This window comes from Polistes dominula, unplaced genomic scaffold (genome assembly GCF_049000335.1).
Source record: "Polistes dominula isolate Pdom_NZ unplaced genomic scaffold, Pdom_raw_medaka contig_84, whole genome shotgun sequence".
NCBI lineage: Eukaryota > Metazoa > Arthropoda > Insecta > Hymenoptera > Vespidae > Polistes > Polistes dominula.
This window is the reverse complement of record NW_028300944.1, coordinates 831352-842029: the sequence shown is the minus strand read 5'-3', so window position 1 is coordinate 842029 and position 10678 is coordinate 831352. Positions and strand designations below refer to the sequence as shown.

At 28.4% G+C, this 10678-nt stretch overlaps 3 protein-coding genes and 1 long non-coding RNA gene across 4 annotated transcripts; 2 read left to right on the top strand and 2 right to left on the bottom strand.

Annotated features, from left to right (window-relative positions):
* Positions 1 to 4: 4 nt before the first annotated feature.
* Positions 5 to 6011, bottom strand: Nup160 (nuclear pore complex protein Nup160). Its single transcript, XM_015332003.2, has 13 exons — positions 5804 to 6011; positions 5225 to 5538; positions 5042 to 5153; positions 4436 to 4962; positions 3566 to 4369; positions 3043 to 3476; positions 2751 to 2972; positions 1963 to 2645; positions 1494 to 1838; positions 1212 to 1394; positions 973 to 1139; positions 184 to 417; positions 5 to 105 (listed from the first exon to the last, which is right to left on the bottom strand). The coding sequence occupies exons 1-13, from the start codon at positions 5886 to 5888 to the stop codon at positions 7 to 9; spliced, it is 4209 nt and encodes a 1402-aa protein (XP_015187489.1). The 5' UTR covers positions 5889 to 6011; the 3' UTR covers positions 5 to 6.
* Positions 6012 to 6266: 255 nt separating this feature from the next.
* Positions 6267 to 8039, top strand: LOC107072254 (solute carrier family 35 member E3). Its single transcript, XM_015332035.2, has 5 exons — positions 6267 to 6970; positions 7330 to 7482; positions 7557 to 7639; positions 7713 to 7851; positions 7927 to 8039. The coding sequence occupies exons 1-5, from the start codon at positions 6479 to 6481 to the stop codon at positions 7993 to 7995; spliced, it is 936 nt and encodes a 311-aa protein (XP_015187521.1). The 5' UTR covers positions 6267 to 6478; the 3' UTR covers positions 7996 to 8039.
* LOC107072255 (uncharacterized) lies at positions 7132 to 9238 on the bottom strand. Its single transcript, XR_001476563.2, has 4 exons — positions 9224 to 9238; positions 7950 to 8357; positions 7633 to 7871; positions 7132 to 7438 (listed from the first exon to the last, which is right to left on the bottom strand). It is a non-coding gene; the product is annotated as an uncharacterized LOC107072255 (long non-coding RNA).
* On the top strand, positions 8413 to 10573 carry pont (RuvB-like helicase pontin). The gene is made up of 3 exons (XM_015332034.2): positions 8413 to 8845; positions 9245 to 9920; positions 10014 to 10573. The coding sequence occupies exons 1-3, from the start codon at positions 8705 to 8707 to the stop codon at positions 10565 to 10567; spliced, it is 1371 nt and encodes a 456-aa protein (XP_015187520.1). The 5' UTR covers positions 8413 to 8704; the 3' UTR covers positions 10568 to 10573.
* The last annotated feature ends 105 nt before the right edge of the window (positions 10574 to 10678 follow it).

Here is a 10678-nt window from a genome sequence, read left to right as displayed (position 1 = left end):
TTACTGTTAACATTTATTATACATTTTGATACGTATCATATCTTCTGAAACACGGTTCAAAATTTTAATGTAATTATCCAGCGTATCTTGCAACGTTCGATAACTCTGTAATTTTTAAATAGACAATTTTATAAAAAAATTATATAATAAATTGTTACAATTGAAAATAATAATTGAAATTACCTCAACATAAAGTAAATCTTCCTCGCTTGCAAGTTTAAGTTCAAATAATAGAACTTCCAATGTATTAAATGGTAACCAAACTGGTGGAGAAGTAGCCAATAATGAAGTTTCTAATCCGAAATATTCTTTTCCACAACCTAAAACTGCATTAATGTAATCTACTGCCAACTGACATGCTTCCAATAGACGACCTGTATTTATCATCAGTCTAAGTAATTCAGCAGAATTTCTTTTCTGTAATAAAAGTAAATTATTGTTAATGTTAATGTTACTTTATCATAACACGCGTTAATATTAATATATAAAAGTATAAATATATATTATTATATATAAAATATACAATATTAAATACATAAATTACAATTAACAATTGTAATGTAAATATATAATGTACAATTTACTTGTAATTTAATTGTAATTGTAATTTATTATTATATTTAATATTATATTACAATTTATAAATTGTAATTTATGCATTTAATATTACAATATTTACTAAATACAAATTACAATCTTAATATATATATATATAAATTACGTGTCACGTTGTTTGTACGCAATGGACTCCTAAACTACTGAACCGATTTGAATAAAATTTTGCACACTGTGTGCAGTTTTATCCAACTTGAAAGATAGGATAGTTTATATCTCAATTTATAATCGCAATATTATTTTATTGCCAATTATTTGTTTATTAATTAAAGACGTGTGTATCGGACTGATTGTGAGCCACAGCAACGCGTGGGGGGGGGGTACCCCTAGTTATATATAAAATTATAATATTAATACCTTATACGACATTAATAACCATTCTGGTAAAAATGCACCATCTTGAAGTAGTTTCCGAGAAATAGATTTATGAAGATCAGTACTACTATCTTTTTCGTGTTTTTCCAAAAGATATTTTAACAAACTCCACGCAGTATTTATAATATTTGAATTACTTATACTCATATCTGTATAAACAATAATATTATTATTATTATTATTAGAAAGAAATGTAACTATAATGATAATTTAATATTTACCAAAGATATCATTTTGTACAAGCCAGTCCCAAGCTTTGGGATCTTCATGTTGACATAATCTTATGCATTGAGATGTCAAACTTTCAAATATTGAATTTTTAGGTAGTTTGAACATGTCACATAAATGTAAAGCAGTTGTATATAATCCAATGCTCGATAAAACAACAATAAGTTCAGATGGACCTATAAATGTTTAACACAATTATTTTTATAATCAAAATTATACTCCATTTTTTTTATATATATATATATTAATAGAAAATATTTTGATAATTATCTTACTTGCGTGTGCAATGATATGAGTTTCTGATTTCATCTTAGATAATTTCAATTTGGCATCAACTATATAATATTCTTTCTTAATATCAGCCAATTCCAAAACTTCAACCTGCTTTTTTATTTTATAATGTAATATCTCTTCACCCTCTATACTTCTTTTTCTATGGGGACTTGTATCTTCTATGAAACTTTGTTCGATTACGGGTCTAACGATCCATCTGTATTTTTCACTCACCAAATGTAATGCATTAATACATGCTAATAAACATTGTGCTTGTCTCAATATAATCGGAGCAGTATGAGACTCTTGACTTAAACGCATTGATTGTTCATACATCACAGATGCGGCTGTAAAAATAATGTTGATATTAGTTAATTAATAAAACATTAATATATTTAATATTTTAAATGTATAACATAGTCAATCGTATTACCTAAATTCAATATATATATATTATAAAGTAAAAATTACCTTTCCTCATGTTCCCTTTATTTACATGAAAACTATATAAGAAATTATAATAATTATTTGCCATTAAATCAACACTTCTAGCTCTGCCTTCAACTATTCTTTCTAAATCTTCGTACATATCAACATAAGGGAATGATACTAAGTCAATTAATTTTTTTCTTTCAAATAAAGTTATAATCAATTGTCTCAAACAATCAACTCTTCGTTCAGCATCAGGATTAGAATTTAAACAGTGATAAGCTTCAGTGTGATGACCCAATTTAAGATGTTGTATAAATAATATAGAATGAAGTGTTGGCAAATTAGGATCATTTTTATCAGATACTGAAATGGCTGTTTCAGTGAGTTCAATTATACAATCTGCTGCATTGTGTTCTTCAAACAATTTAATTACTTTAAGATAGTATTGAGTTAAAGCATTATTTTCTGAAGTTACAATAGAACTCAATAAAATGTCAGCTAAGAAGGGATCGGTTAAAATTCCTCCTGAAGCTCTTAAGAAATGATCGCAAGCTTTCTGTGTCTCTCCCATTTCTAGTAAAGCAATTGCTAATATAAATTTTCTAGATGCGCTGTTCCATTCGCACCAAGTGTTCAGTAGTCTAACGTATTCTTGAACCAATAAAAACTGACAACTAGAAAGTAACCATTCAGGGAAAATAAAATTTTCCGATATTGGCCATCTAAGCAAACAAGTTAAGAAAATATGATCAATTAATTTATCAACCAAAAAAAATTAAAAAATAATTAAACATAATATAAAAACAATATGAACGTAAAAAGGATACATAAGTTGTGCTATAAGAGTAATATGTGTTAACATGCCATAATGCCATGGTATTAAAGAAGAAGGATCCATATTTGCATTAACCATTAAAGTGTGTGCATGTTGTGCACCAATACTACATATAAATAATTCTAATAGAGACAAAGATCGAAGTTGTCTCTGTCCAATATTTGTTTTTGAATCCGCAAGTGATAATATTGATAAACGTTGAGAGCTAGATTCACTAAAATATTTCTTAATTAATACAACAATTTATGTTATTAACAAATTATTTAATATAACATTATACTTACACCAATGATTGTGTAGGTGAATAAGTAGCAGTACATTCGCATATCCACATGACAACGTAATATGCTTGCATAAGTACAACTGTTTTTGGTGCTAAAGATGATTTAATGGAATGCAACGATCTTGAATCAAATAATTCTGGCCGAAGTTGTACAAATTGTTGTAAAATTAATAAATTTCTACAAATGGAAAATCTCAGTAGGGTAATTTGTGCAATGCTTTCTGATATTGCTGAGATACCCAATTGACTTCCAAATAGATGACTGACATTTAATAAAATTTTCGATGCATTTGGTCCTTTATTTTCTAATTGCAATTTATTTGGTTGTCCTAAATCATATGTCAATGCTTCTAACAACATAGCCATTGCGCTAGAAATGTCTTTTACGTTTGCCAATTTACGATAAAGTTCTGATTGAAAATCGTAGTTAGACAACTGGAAAAAAAAAAAAATAAAGTGTTACAAATAATTCAAAGAAATCTATTAAAAATATGATAATAAAAACATACAAAAATATTACTTACAGGATCTTCTGGTTCCAACATTAATTTTGATAACATATCATCAATAATTAAATCTGGACTTTTCAAATGATACAATTCTTTTTCTATTCCAGTTTTAAGCTCTTCAGACAATTGTTCTTCCAACATAACTAAACTTGCCATTAATGAAATTAAATCTTGACAAATGTCTTCATCTTGCGATAAAATAGGTGTTGTTTTAAAACGAGACGTATAAGATTTGTCATTGCAAAGCATCAAATGCTCTAAAGCTTCCATTGGTCTTAGTAATGAAAATGAAGATTTTTTTAACAGAATTACACCAAAAACATTTGGTAACAATAATAAACCAACCGGTCTAGTACCATTAGCATGATATTGAATAACACACGAATAAAATTTAGACCAACAACGATTAGCAATTTCTAAATAATCTTCATCCGTCAATTCGTAATCCATAACTTCTGCTTGTATTTCTGCTTCAACTGCCACACAAACGCGTTCCTTTAACACTGCTGGTGTTAATCTTATATCAGCGATGAAATTAGATTTTCTATAGATACTAAGTGCTTTGGTAATATCCGTCAAAGAAAATTGTCCTGGGTGAAAAATGTAACTAATGTAAGCTTGTCTAGGATCTGTACCAGGATCACTTAGTATATAATCTCTATCTGGTGGTTGTTCTAAAATCACTGTTTCCCATTCAGAATTGATATGCTTTTCATTTGTTGGTAAATGGGCATGAGTTACAGCAACGCTGTCCATGTCTTTTGTTCTCCATACAGCCCACAAATGTGTATTGGTAAATGAAAAATCTACCAGGTGTTGCTGTAAATAATTATATTTATTAATTAATAATCAAACAAAAATATATGAACAATATTCAATACATACATCTGGTGCAAACAAAGTACATAGCCTGATAAATTTAAATACACCATTTTCTTGAACAGGCTTAAGAATACTAAATTCACAACTTGTTCCAAACTTCAAAAATGTTCCTAAATATAATTCGTTATTAGAATTCAAACTTTTTCTTAACACATGGCCTTGAATTCCTTGAGAAGCAATATTATTATCAATAGCAGTATTAGTTACTGCTATACATTGATTTTTGTTGCAAGACCACATACGTATATTGCCGTCTCGACATAAAGCAAATAAATACGTATCATTTCCATAAGTATGCATAACGAGTGAAATAGCAACATTGGCTTCAGAATTACGACCTCTGAAAGCGGTAGCTATACCGCTTAGAAATCTTGGCACTATGGAATCTTGTTTTAAATCATGTGTATGTACAAGACCTGTAACTGTGTCCAGTCTTACAAGTAATATTGTTCCTGAGTTGTAAGCAAGTGCAAATAATGCTTCATCTTGTAACGTTAACCAAGATGTTGCTGCATGTGACACTGGAGCATCTGTGAAAATAAATCAAAATGTATATTTATCAATGAGAACGATATTTTAGCTTCGATAATAACAACAATATTTGTTTACTTGTATTTCCAGCACTAGTTATTTGATGAAATGTATTAGACTCGCGTGCACTTTGTGCACTGGCTTCACTGAATATTGATTGAACGTTAACATCTGCATGATGTTCTTGTTCCTACAAAAACAAATTGGTTGTCAAATATAGATGATTAATACAATCAAAAATATAAACCAGTAAATTTGTACCTGTTTATGAATTTTATCTGGATGAGAGAATGAAAGTTTATGTACACTGGAAACTGTTACTACCAATATGATAACAGAATTAACTGTTTCATGGATAGAAATACCATCTAAGATAGGAGTGCCTGTGAATTTATATCTCACTCTATTTTTAACAAGATTGACGTCCAAACTCTGTTCGACTAATTCAAGTACATCGTGGGAAATTCTCCAATAAATAAAACGATTACGTGTGAAATATTTGGAATCATTTTTGTATGAATAACCGCCAGCTCTTTCTGGTACTTTTATATCTTGTAAAGTGCTTTGACTTCCACCTAAAAAAACAATATAATTTGTATTATTTCATTCAAGAAACATTTCAAATCAAATGATGCCGGGTAAGCATGAAACATTGTGGTTAGGTGAACTCGTTGACAAATTTTTCAAACAATCATTTATAATATACAATAATCGTGTATAAATAATAGTATTAAATATGTAAATTAATCGTTTTGTTGCTTGTGTCAATTTTTACATTGAATTTTTGATAAATATACATGTCATTGATATGAGCTATTGTTTAAGGTTATGTACACTTACCCGTACTCAAAATAATTTCCTTCCATTTCGTATGTAAAGTTTGATCTGGAACAACTTCTCGATATCCTAAAGAATATTCTACCATATTTTAATTTGAAACACACAATAAATATCTTTATCTTTTAATGCACATCACAACATTCGCAGACAAATTTTAGCGGGTATCGAACGCGGTTATTATCCGGTAACATATATGACTGACACATTTTGTACTTAAAACGAAACGAGATTGGTTATTTTTTCGACCAATCACATTTGAATGATGAAGTAAATGTATACATGTAAATGAACTTTACTCAAATGAATAATTTATAATAAATATGAATATTAATGAAAAACTTGGTAAATGTACTGAAATTAAATACAAATTTATAATATTTTTGAATATATATATATATATATATATATATATATTTGTTTGTATTATATATAAATAAACGTTTTGTAAAAATAACACAAGAGGGTGTTTCTATCAATTTGAATTTCAATTTTAATCAAGTTAAAAATATAGCACATGATTTGTGCTTGACAGTATCCGCATGCAGATACGATTGATTTTAATTAATAATGTTACCGGCATATTCAGTTGATTTAAGATATCATTTAAGAATATTACAAATTTAATTGATTTTAATTGTGACATTGTTTTAAAAGTATAATAAGTGGTGTGTCAAGATGAATAAAAAAGCTATCACCGCATTTTATTTGACATTAAATATTTTCTTTTCCATTGTTATCGTATTACTAAATAAGTGGCTGTATATTCATACTAAATTTCCTAATATTACATTGTCAATGATACATTTTATTATTACCTTTATCGGTTTACTCATTTGTCAAAGAATGTATGTCTTTTGTGTCAAGGATATTGATATTAGAGAGATGTTATTTATTGCAGTTACATTTTGTGGATTTGTTGTATTAACAAATTTAAGTCTCGCTCATAATACAGTTGGAACGTATCAAGTGGCTAAAATGCTAACAACCCCTTGCATTATTTTTATGCAAATATTATTTTATAAAAAACACTTCAGCATATTTGTTAAATTGACATTAATTCCAATCATTATTGGCGTTATAATGAATTTTTATTATGACATACAATTTAATGTCATTGGAACGGTTTATGCAACCTTGGGAGTATTTGTGACATCTTTATATCAAGTTGTACGATATATTTTTAATATCAAATATGTAGTATTAGATAAATAGCGAGCAACAAAGAGATTTAAGTTAAATAGAATCATCTTTACCGGATGGAACTTTAATCACAGTTGGAAGAATTGTATATCTATTGAAAGTACTTAACGATAACACATTTGTTCTTCTTCTTTTTTTAATTATTTATTTATTTATTTAAAAAGAAATCATTATTCCAGCTGTGTTTTTAAATAACTATTAGACCAAATGAATGTTGGTTTGATTTTAGTCGTTCGTTTCAAGTAAATGTAATTGCATCTATATTGATATTTAAAGCATGCTAGAATTTTATCCAGATATAAACCTCTTGTATATTTCTGTTTTAGTTAATTAACAGAAAACAAAAAGAATTTCAAATGGATCCTATGCAATTGTTGTATTATCAAGCACCCTTATCAGCAATTATGTTGCTTATTGTTGTACCATTGTTGGAACCTGTTGGACAGACCCTCAGTTACAATTGGACATTTTGGGACATAGTATAAGCTTATATTAATATTATAGATACCTATTATAATAATAATATATTTCATTGACTATTTGTTCATTTCAGTTCATGGTTATATCTTCTGGCATAGTTGCATTTTTTGTAAATCTAACATCGTATTGGATAATAGGACAAACCTCACCTTTAACGTATCCTTTGTAACAGTTGTAATTGTAACAAATTCTTAGTATGATATTGTATACACCTTCATTTAAAACTTAGATATAATATGGTGGGACATTCCAAATTCTGTCTTTTACTTTTGGGTGGAGCTATTGTATTTCATGAAACTTTAGCGATGAATCAAGTCATTGGAATAACTTTGACATTGACTGGAATTATTTTGTATGCTCATGTCAAGGTACCTCCTTATTGTTTAACCTATAATGTGATTTATATATATTATATATTATATATTTAATTATATTATTTTTAGATGAAAGATATACAAAATGTTACCTCGGAACTTGCATTAGAAGAAAGAAAACCTCTGTATAAAGTGTAATTAATTTTGTATAAATAAAAAAAACGTTATACAGTTTACAAGAATTTTGTATAATTAACCTTCTTTCAAAATAAATTACTATACAAAATAAATTACTAGATAGATACAAAAATTCAAAAAAAAAAAAAAAAAAAAGAAATGTTGAATTTGGAAGCAAAAGGGTCAAAGTCGCACCAAGGGCAAAGGATTTGGGCCTCACCAAACTTAATGTATATAATGCGGCGATCGGAAAACAGGCGAAAGGCAATAGGCAATTTTTCCCAGGTGCATCAGACCCCAAACACCATTGAACCTTTCCAGATATTTATACTGAAATACTTGATTTTATGTACTAGCGAGAAAGATATTATTCGTCACGCCATCTATGTGTACAGAAATCAAACAAAAGCGTCATCTATATGACAAACATTTAAAATATAAAATAATATAAAAAAGCAATAATAATCATATTTTAAACATTAACATCAGACTAATATTTTTTATTTGTATTATTTTTCTATTATTTGTGTTACCATAGCAACTATTATTTTTTAATAAGAAATAGAAACATTGTTAAAAAGTTAGGCTATAACGATCAAACGTGCATATAGCTTTGCAGCATCACTATAGGTGATACCAAACAACGCAGTTAGTACAGCCTGATACAAACACGTGTGATTGATTTTGTGAAATATTTGTTAATTCTGATATAAATAAAGTTATTGGCATTATGAAGATCGAAGAAGTTAAAAGTACTGCAAAAACACAGAGAATTTCTGCTCATACGCATATTAAAGGGTTAGGTTTGGACGAAAATGGTATTGCAATTCAATCTGCTGCTGGTCTCGTTGGCCAAGAATTGGCTCGTGAGGTTAACATTTTTTCTTATTAATATTTATATCATTTTTAAATAATACTATTTTAAATTAATATTGTTTATAAATATATTAGGTGGACTGGAAAGTAGCATCACTTTCTAACCTTAAATTCACACGAATAAATTTCGAACAAATTTATATTTTTTTAATCAATAACATAATCAACTTTGTTATCAACAATCTTTCTTCATCTAGTATGCAAATTTTTAATATCAAATTGATACAAATTAATCGGTTTTTGATAAAAATATACAAAATTTGACATTTGTTGAAACGACATTACTTTTTGGTCCACCTAATAGTTGCATTCATTACTATAAACATGCTTTTACAATAATATTACAAATTATGTTATAAATAAATTGACATACTATTATTTTGTTGCTTTATAGGCAGCTGGAATTGTAGTTGACATGATTAAATCCAAAAAAATGGCAGGTCGTGCAGTTTTGTTAGCTGGTCCACCTGGTACCGGTAAAACTGCAATTGCTTTGGCCATTGCTCAAGAACTTGGTAACAAAGTACCATTTTGTCCAATGGTAGGATCTGAAGTTTACAGTTCAGAGATTAAAAAGACAGAAGTACTCATGGAAAACTTTCGAAGAGCTATCGGTTTGAGAATCAAAGAAACTAAAGAAGTTTATGAAGGAGAGGTTACTGAATTGACACCAATAGAAACTGAGAATCCTATGGGTGGTTATGGGAAAACAGTATCTCATGTTGTTATCGGTTTGAAAACAGCTAAGGGTACTAAACAATTAAAACTTGATCCTTCAATATATGAATCTCTATTAAAAGAGAAAGTAGAAACTGGTGATGTAATTTACATCGAAGTAAACAGCGGTGCTGTAAAGAGACAAGGTAGAAGTGATAACTTTGCAACTGAATTTGATTTGGAAGCTGAAGAATATGTTCCATTACCAAAAGGAGATGTTCATAAAAAGAAAGAGGTCATTCAAGATGTAACATTACATGATTTAGATGTTGCAAATGCTAAACCACAAGGTGGACAAGATATAATGTCGATGATGGGACAACTTATGAAACCAAAGAAAACAGAGATAACAGGTAAACTTTGTTTAATCAATACATTAAACTAAAACAATTGTTAAAACATTATTTTTACTAATGTACACGTTTGTTTGTTCGTTTTTTTTATAGATAAATTGCGTAAAGAAATAAATAAAGTAGTGAACAGATTTATCGATCAAGGAATTGCTGAATTAGTACCAGGAGTATTATTTATAGATGAAGTTCATATGTTAGATATTGAAACATTTACTTATCTTCATCGTGCCTTAGAAAGTGCTATAGCACCAATTGTTATATTTGCGACAAATCGTGGCCATTGTGAGATTAGAGGAACCACTGATATAATATCTCCACATGGAATACCTTTAGATTTATTGGATCGATTACTTATTATACGCACGTTGCCATATTCAAGAGAAGAAATTGAACAAATAGTTAAATTACGAGCAACTACTGAAGGATTACAAATAGATGATGATGCGTTAACTACTCTTAGTGAATTAGGAACAAGAACAACTCTACGATACGTAGTACAACTTTTAACACCTGCAGCATTGACTGCTAAAATTAATGAGCGTCCAAATATTAAAAGGGAAGATATAGAAGAAGTAGGCACACTATTTTTGGATGCTAAATCATCTGCTAAGATTCTAACACAAAATAAAGATAAATATATGAAGTAAATCTTATTTATTACTTATCTATTTATTATGTTCATTATGTCCCTTGAATCTTAAATCCATTTAAGTATTTTAATTTTATTACTATTTCGTAAAGTAAAAATATATAATAAT

What these genes read in the sequence shown, in the direction of transcription:
- LOC107072254 (XM_015332035.2), top strand. Translation starts at nt 6,479, where the DNA reads ATGAATAAAAAAGCTATCACCGCATTTTATTTGACATTAAATATTTTC. An exon ending in TGACATCTTTATATCAAGTT is followed by an intron (nt 6,971 to 7,329) that starts GTACGATATATT and finishes TTTCTGTTTTAG; the next exon opens with TTAATTAACAGAAAACAAAA. An exon ending in GGACAAACCTCACCTTTAAC is followed by an intron (nt 7,640 to 7,712) that starts GTATCCTTTGTA and finishes TTTAAAACTTAG; the next exon opens with ATATAATATGGTGGGACATT.
- pont (XM_015332034.2), top strand. Translation starts at nt 8,705, where the DNA reads ATGAAGATCGAAGAAGTTAAAAGTACTGCAAAAACACAGAGAATTTCT. An exon ending in GCCAAGAATTGGCTCGTGAG is followed by an intron (nt 8,846 to 9,244) that starts GTTAACATTTTT and finishes GTTGCTTTATAG; the next exon opens with GCAGCTGGAATTGTAGTTGA. An exon ending in AAAGAAAACAGAGATAACAG is followed by an intron (nt 9,921 to 10,013) that starts GTAAACTTTGTT and finishes TTTTTTTTATAG; the next exon opens with ATAAATTGCGTAAAGAAATA.
- Nup160 (XM_015332003.2), bottom strand. Translation starts at nt 5,888, where the DNA reads ATGGTAGAATATTCTTTAGGATATCGAGAAGTTGTTCCAGATCAAACT. An exon ending in TCACCTACACAATCATTGGT is followed by an intron (nt 2,973 to 3,042) that starts GTAAGTATAATG and finishes GAAATATTTTAG; the next exon opens with TGAATCTAGCTCTCAACGTT. An exon ending in GGTTATTAATGTCGTATAAG is followed by an intron (nt 418 to 972) that starts GTATTAATATTA and finishes CTTTTATTACAG; the next exon opens with AAAAGAAATTCTGCTGAATT.